The sequence below is a fragment of the Haliotis rufescens genome, unplaced genomic scaffold, assembly GCF_023055435.1.
Source record: "Haliotis rufescens isolate VD_foot unplaced genomic scaffold, xgHalRufe1.0.p SCAF_534, whole genome shotgun sequence".
In the NCBI taxonomy this organism is placed as follows: domain Eukaryota; kingdom Metazoa; phylum Mollusca; class Gastropoda; order Lepetellida; family Haliotidae; genus Haliotis; species Haliotis rufescens.
In genome coordinates this window covers 12,501-20,747 of record NW_025964262.1, presented here as the reverse complement: position 1 = coordinate 20,747, position 8,247 = coordinate 12,501, and the positions used below count along the sequence as shown (strand labels likewise).

General features: G+C 39.7%; 1 protein-coding gene across 1 annotated transcript in view; it reads right to left on the bottom strand.

The window, feature by feature from the left end:
* Window positions 1-5,070: 5,070 nt before the first annotated feature.
* LOC125374209 overlaps window positions 5,071-8,247 on the bottom strand; it is a 3,436-nt gene continuing 259 nt past the window's right edge. Inside the window, exon 2 of the mRNA XM_048385118.1 lies at window positions 5,071-7,406. Within this exon, the coding sequence (XP_048241075.1) occupies window positions 6,324-7,403 (1,080 nt within the window). The 5' untranslated portion in view covers window positions 7,404-7,406 and the 3' untranslated portion in view covers window positions 5,071-6,323. The remainder of the gene's footprint in view (window positions 7,407-8,247) is intronic.

Sequence of the window (8,247 nt, the reverse complement as noted above, 5' to 3'; positions counted from 1 at the left end):
ATACTGACGAGGTGTTACGCCGTCCAGTGGAACCTGTACTTGTTGTACCCCTTAATGCGGAGCGCCTGACAGGGTAACAACACTACTATTTTTGTATTTTGATGTGACGCGGCCAAATTGAACTGACAATGTGGTGTTGGAAAAGCTCTCCTGAACATAATAAGGGCTTCTTTTAAATAAAAAGGCAGGTGTATTGAACGATGGCAAAACTCCTAAGTGTAGGGCTCGCAATGCACAATCCTTACTTTCCTCACTTTGCCATGTGAAGATTATTTACATTAATACTGTCACACAGTTCCTGACGTGAATTCAAATAAAAGTCAAAAGAACGTGTCAACTTTTCCGCCTGTAATATAAACACTAGTCAACTCGTCGTGATAGATGACGGACCCGTTCACAAATTGGCCAATTCATTTTGTGGCCGAGTTTGCTATAAACCCTGCTTGTCAAGCCACAGACAGTACCGGTCCACGGCCATTTAAGGAATGTCTTTGTGAATATTTTATATCCGTGTTTGTCAATTTTGTCAGCTGTGATAGGTTATACGATTCTGATACACATACTTCGTTTGGTATATAAGCCACGACGATACTGAAGGTGTATTTGAACACAACTTACCTCTTTGAAAAGTCTTCCTTTTCCATTCAGTCACTACAGACATTACTCAAGATATTAAGAAAGAGCGTTAGTTGTCAGTCATGTGAACACTTGTGATTAACTTTAAACAATTTGTTCAAAGGTTAAAAACTGTCCAAGTCTAGTTGGCCAAACCACGACCTTTCTGGAGGAAACTTAAATACCCACTATTAATTTCCGGAGGGTTTCAAAAAGGAATTTTGTTGGTCAAACTTGAACTGGTTTTTATGTTATGATTTAATCTTAACTACATACAGGTTATGTTTCTGTTCCATCCTTACGTGAAACTAACCATATTGCGTGCTTTCATATAATTTAACATTCAATAACACAATGGTTGGCCCGGCGTTGCGTTCCTGTAAACATTGGTTCGTCTAGATTAGGTTTCTCAGGTTTGTCGGCACCATAGCAACGCTCGTGGGTTTCACCAAAGTGGTACACGTTTGAGACCTGCATCACATCGGGCTTTCCTCCACCATAAAGCTGTTACGCCGTGATAGAACTGGAATAATGTTCAAAGCGGCGTTAAACCAAATTCACTCACTCACTCACTCACTCACCCGCTTGTCGTAAGAGGCGACTAACGGGATCGGGTGGTCAGGCTAGATGACTTGGTTGATGCATGTCATCGTATCCCATTTGCGGGGATAGATGCTCATGATATCGATCACTGGATTGTCTGGACCAGACTCCATTATTTACAGACCGCCGTCAGCTGGAATATTGCGGCATTAAACAACAAATAAACAAACAAAACTCACTCACCCAGTGACCCCCAAGCTGCAATGGTGTGTCAAAGTACCTCAGATAAACATATATGATCCAAATACTTCACTCCGGAACACCAGATATATTTTTGCAAAAGAATTGCTTTTAACACATAAGATATACGCTTGTAAAATAAATTATTTTTTGTTGTTGCATAGTTTATTATAGAAACACAACTGTTTATTGAGTTTGCACCGATTTGAACAGTAGTTCCTTTAGATTAGAGCGTGTCACAAAGTGTTGGAGGCCAGCCCGAAGTGTTGCAGTTTGCAGACGTTTACTGCTTAATTGAACGGGCGTCGTGCTGACAAACCAAGAGTAAAAATATCGTGCGAATCTAGGATTCGAACCGACGATCAAAGGATCATTGCATGACTAAGGGACAGAACTCTGCACAGCGAGTACCGGCACCTTAGTTAATGATTTAAAAGTTGTGTCGCTTTGTATTTATTATACCCAGACCTAAATGGGCGGAGGTATATAGTTATACCAAGGAATTCCGTCCGTCCGTCGGTCCTTTTCGTGTGGCTTATAACTTGAAACTACAGCATAGATTCTTTTCAAACCTGGTTAACACTTTCTTTATCGATAGTAGAGGCGGAGTGCGAAGTTTGATTTCAATATTTGGATTTCTGAAAAAATATAGCTGTGCTTTATTTTTAACTTAGTATTTTTTATTTAGAATGTTGTGCCATCTATGACTTGACAACTATTGCATGCATTCTTTTCAAATTTAGGGAACATTTTCCATACTAATAGTAGGGGTACTGTGCAAAGTTTGATTCTGATTTGTGGATTTTCGGAGACAATATGAATTTTTACATGTTTTGAACTTAGAATATCTTTTTCTACTTTTTTTAAACATTTGTGCGACCTATAACTTGAAAACTACTACATGGATTCTTTTCCAATTGGGGCTACAGTTTCTATACCAATAGGAGAGATACAGTGCAAAGTTTGATTTCGGAAAGTGGATTTTCTGTGAAACTATTGCTATTTTATATGTCAACATAGTCAAGTATTCCACATCCGGCAAAGCTTGCCGATGCTGCATCCTTGAAACATGCCATTGCTATGTTATATTAGTGTGCTTTTTAAGAAACCGTCTCAAACGTTACTTAAATGCATCAATATATCGCCAATATTAAACATGTTCTTCAGCTGAAGTTGAGTCGAGGTCGGGGATATTATGAGCCCTGCTCACTTTTTGCCTTGTTTATGTCATGGTGAGTAGCTTATTGGTGTATTTCCGAAACAGCGCTTGAGCAAACTGTTTTCCATCACTTAACGTCGCGTGTGTTCCTGCGACGGTTCCGGTCATCGTATGAGGCCGATTTCCCTCTACGCCTAACAAGCATTTGCACCTTTGCCATGTAATCTTATCAAGTGTTTAAACCCTTGGGATCAAGGCTCTGCTACTAGTATTGACATGTCACCATTATTGGTCGTTGTTCAGGTTAAAGTAGAAATCGATTGCACGGATTACAAACAAAGAGCCATACTTTCTGATTCTGATCAGGAGCAAGTCCACCCCACGCATAGTAGACACGGGCGAGGTATAATTGGGGCGGGAAACGTACTGGCTGCGTTTTGGAGATTGTTCATTAAACTGATAAGCATAGTACAATTAGTTTTATTTGTTGAAGCCGTACTCAGCACTATGACAGCTATATGGCGAAGGCAAAAACTATAGTACAGCAAATTGAGGTGTTATTGGGTAGCATTGTGGTTACTATGTTCACTCGTCAAGCTTGAAATGCCGGGTTCCCTGTACTTCAATGATAGGAGATCCGAACATGGTTCAGATTACTACGGATGAGTAAGCAAAATGAAAGTATGATTTTCTAGACGAAGATATGTCATCGACACTTGGCTTTGTTTTACAACGGCATTTAAATACATGTAAACTAAAACGTGTTGAGCGAACTAACCAAAGCCGTCACAAAGAGAATGTTTCTACAAATATTATGTTTAAATTTACCGCAGTGTTATGTGGCAGTAGAGACTGTCGTAGATTTCTTTGTCGAGATTGTCAGTGGCAGCAAATGGTTAAAGCGCTGTTGAAATATACTGTGGTGGCCTGAAAGTATGAATTAGAGTTACCACCCTTGGTTGTTGCCAAAAATAACAGTCTTGACCCATGTTTTTGGTCCGCTAGTCCCCATAATGATAATATATAGCAAAACCCTTAAAAATGGCAAATGTCTACTAGTTCTTATGATACCTTAACTATTGGGCAGTTTGGCAAGGACTACAGGACAAGTGTCAATTTCTAACCCTGCTTAATCGTTCGAGAAGTTTAGGAATGGGACGGTTTCTAGAAGGCTACGTAAGAGCCACAAGGGGGTGATTCGAGGCGTCTTATCTGAAAACACCGAGTTCCTGCCAGTTTCCAAACACTGTTCCGGATTCGAGAATGGAGCAGGGGCCACTTTCCAGATATTCGACATTGACAAATTCGGGACATCCGTGTCTGCCCGCAATATATGCTACTGCTACTTATTTGACCCATTGTATTACCTTTTTTGTAATAGTAAATCTAGAATGTTTTGATATAAGTTGTTGATTATTCAGTGATGTTATGTGGCCATTTACTGATTTCACAATTTAGTTCTGTAAGTACCGATTTCTGTTTTTAACCTTTGTGTTTCAATTTGGAAATCACAGAGAACAGCAAACGCAAATTGTGATATGTGCAATATCTGCACATTTCGTAATACACATGTACAATGAACGCATATTCAAGTCCTACTTCCCAAGGGGTTTCTGTATGGGAATGTGCCCCCATCCCCTCCCTTGTCGTACGAATAGACTTAATGCATCGGGTGGTCCTTGATATAGCGGGAATAGTGATGATGTGGCTGTAAACAACAAACACGGACTCACTCACTCACATCCCCGTACGTGTGCTTTCTGGGTCAGAATACTTCCTGGTGCCTCATGCACACTCGTCTCAACTGACAACTAAAAGTACTTGTCATTGACAAGGCTTATGGGTGATTTACAGCTCGCCGTAGTAAGCGGGATTATTGCTAGGTGTGGCACGAAAGAACAAACAATTCAATTCCATATATCCTTTGTTACATTATATATTCAGTTGACTCCATGAAGTTGACCTATTTCTCTAAAAGTCTTCAGTCATGTGTATAAGTTTTGTCGAATTTATTGACATTCAAATTTACCTCCCCCCCCCCCCCCCCCCCCCTCGAATCTTCAGGACTTTCTTTAATCTAATACCGATAAAAAAACACCATTTTAATATGGTCAAGATGCAATTTGATATATGTGTTTTCGGTTGGAGAGCAGATCGCACAAATACATCCAATCAAGTTCGAAGAAGGCAGTGGAAGATGAATCACATAAACCTGCCCAAACTAGGATTTACATTGGATTGATACCGAGGTGCAACATTGGAAGTAACAAGGCTTTTTACGACAGTGATTTATTTCGGTTAGCGACCCTCAAATGCAAATGTGATGGAAAACCAATAGGCATACCTTGGAAACATGAGACGTGTGTATGGACATTATATGTTACAGGAAACTTTGTGATTGGCACATATTGGAACCAACGTCCGTCACTCAATTTTGACTGAATAAATACATATAGATCGGGTATTTTTGTAGGTTCGTAAAATTGATATATCAATAAATAAGCAATAAGTGATTAAGTGCAAAACAGTTTATTACACAGCTAACAATGTCAATTGGTACTGACCACCTTCCGTTGAAAAAATGGTTTCCTTGAAGATAAGATATATTGCACTTTGCTGTTTTACATAGAAAACAATTTATATTGCAAACGTTTAATTCTATTTATTAATTATAAATACATAAAACAAAGCTGATCTTTCAGCGCATTGTCTCAGGTTGTATTTTTGGTAACTCAAACATACAACGTAAATATACCACAAAAAATATATTTGTTTCGAGAGGCTGATTCCATTCAAAGAACCATGGCACAAAGCCTAACTATTTCTGAGCTGGAAAGCCATACACCCCTGATTTCTTTTGAAATACTTACCAGGACATGCCTGAACCCATGATCTTACTAGTCAATGAAATTTACTACATTTTCAAAAGGACATTTCTTTGGTAAGATTAAAATCATTTTATAATCATCTTCCTCTAGCTGGTACGTGTCTAAGTGATAACCAACATATTGCAAGAGTGCAGATACGTTTGTTTTTTTAACTGGTTGGATTTTGAGAGTACAAATTAACTTGTACTTTAACTGAATTAAAATATAACTGTACAGAACGGGGGAAAATTGCAGTCTACTAAAGCCAAATCAGAGAGGCTGGTTTTTCCATGCCCTTTTGTTTTAGTCGGTACATATGTGAAAACTTTCCAAATGAATAAATGATTGTATGGTGAACACTCGCACCCTTTCCCCGCCACCACTTTGAATCCACGTATGTTCTGACACAGAAATGTGGCTCAAGGGGAACCAGCACAAGGGATACCCATGCCTACAATGAGGTCTGTCAGGACTGGGCTTTGAGTGGTCGTGGCGCAGACCAGCTTTAGAGATACCTAGACTTATAGGGGTGTCTAACGTCCTCTAAAAGCTATATATAGACTGGGCACAGTTCAGCTCAAGAGTTACCTAGACAGTTACAGGGAAGTCTAAGGCAATTTTGAGGTCATGTGGTCTTTACATGGCTCAGGTCTTCAGCGTTTATATCGCTGGGAGTAACCTGACCTGCTGACTTAATACTCTTAGATTTGGTTACAGTTTGACCATTGATGAACACAGAGTGGTTTATGACTAAACTGTGGGCTTACTGTGGTTTACAAGCATTAGACAATAAATGGATGCAGACAACATAGTGAACATTGACGAAGACCTACAACACTTTACAATGTTTACAGCAAAGCACAAGACAGTCACAAACAAAACTCTCAGTTCCTTGTTACTCATTTTCTGGTCAACCTGCGACGAGCAGCTCTTTTATGTCTCCTGGGCTGCTGTGGTGCCTCTGGTTGTTGAGGAGGACTGGAAACTGCTGTGTCACTGACAGACTTCCGTGGTCTCTTGCTGGGATGATCACCATCGCCCATCAGCTCATCATAGTATTTCCTCTTCCTGTCACACAACATAGACTCGCTGGGGGTCCTGTGGGGGATAGCTGGAACTTGTCTCTCACACTCAGGTTGAAGAGGAGGATACTGCATGTTAAACTCGAGAGTGTCATCAATATCAATGACGACCTCTGCTGATCCAACTGCCCATCCATCATCACCAAGAGGTCCAACCAGCTCATCATCCTCATTCCATTGGTTGTAGTCGGTGTGCATTAACAAAACACTTGACACAGCTGATAGGACAGATTCCTGACTGGACACGGCAGACACTGAGTGATCATCATCATCATCAAGGTCTGCCCAGTTGTGTGCATGGATATCATGCATATTGACCATGTATTCATCAAAGAAGACATTCACTTCACTTTCTGTGCTGTACAGAGAGGACATGCTGGAACATGCAGAACAGTTAGGATCAGACTGTGGCTTCAAGTTCTTAAATCTTCCTGTCTCAGCCACATAACCACTTGGTCCGGGCTGTGGCTCAAAGTCCTCCTGTTCTTGTACTCTGTTCACACACACACTTGAGCTTGACTGGAGGTTGATGCCGCTCTCTGCTGAAATCACTTGACAAACATCAGAGTCGGAGAAAGATTTCCTTGGGTTTTGTGAAGATTTCCCCACACTTTCAGTGGTCAGAAAAGGAAACTTCCTCCTCCTGATTTCATCCAGTTGTCTTGCAGCAGATATGTACATGTCAACACTCTCATGAACTCCCAGACCATTAGTGAGAAGGGCAGAGTCAGACACAGATGGCCTCACAGAGGAAGAGTTCAGCATCCTGTAGTGGTTGTAGAAGTCCAGTTCCTTAGACTGTCCAATCTGCTTCTCAAGAAACATCTCAACTCTGTCATCCAGGCATACATCAGGATAGAGTAGCAAATGAGATAATCTCAAAGAAGGCAACATCATCTTCTGAAATATATAAATATATTATATTAAAAAAGTAGTACAGACTGTTTTACTGTGATAGTGACTACGTTTTACTGCTTAATGATCAGAAACGTATATCTGTAAATCATTTCCTTAGAAATGATACTTCATTGATATTATGAAATCAAAGATACTTTTAGTTTCAGGTGGACTGCAGTGCAAGTACTTATTAACATTTGTACTGTAGGGACTTTTTATATTTTCTTGCAAGTTATTGGGGCCTATCTTAAGAATACAGAACCACAAACATTTTGAACGTAACAATACCTTATGAAGTAATTTGTGATAGTTTGTTGCCAGAAAAAACCCATGCTGTTACCTGTGTTATGGCCAGGGTGTATAAGAGCTGTGTTGGAGTCTAAGTTTTTTGTTCATCAAATTCTAATAATGATAATGGATAAATGATAATGATAACTATTTTTCTTTGTTTCAATTACTTGAGGTTCAAGATGACACATGGATTTCTGTTCAAATCACAGTGTCTTTGGTCGAAGGTGAAATATCACTAAAGCACTGAGGGCCCTCCCTCTCTATGCATTCGCCATACCACTTAATTCTGGAGTCATGTAAGTTTACACAGCTGGTATACTGTGGAAATATATGAAATGCCCGACGATGCGTTCTGATAAACTTAGGATGGGCTAGATATGATATCGCTTTTCACTCTTTGCAAGAAAAAAGATGAAAAATATTTTTCTAAATTCAAATATTACAAAGAAAGACCTCATGAATTTTCCAGGTAGTCAAACAGTTACTCAGCAGAACTCTGGCGCACGGATCCATGACTGAATAAAATTACTTATTCATTACAAAATGAAAATCA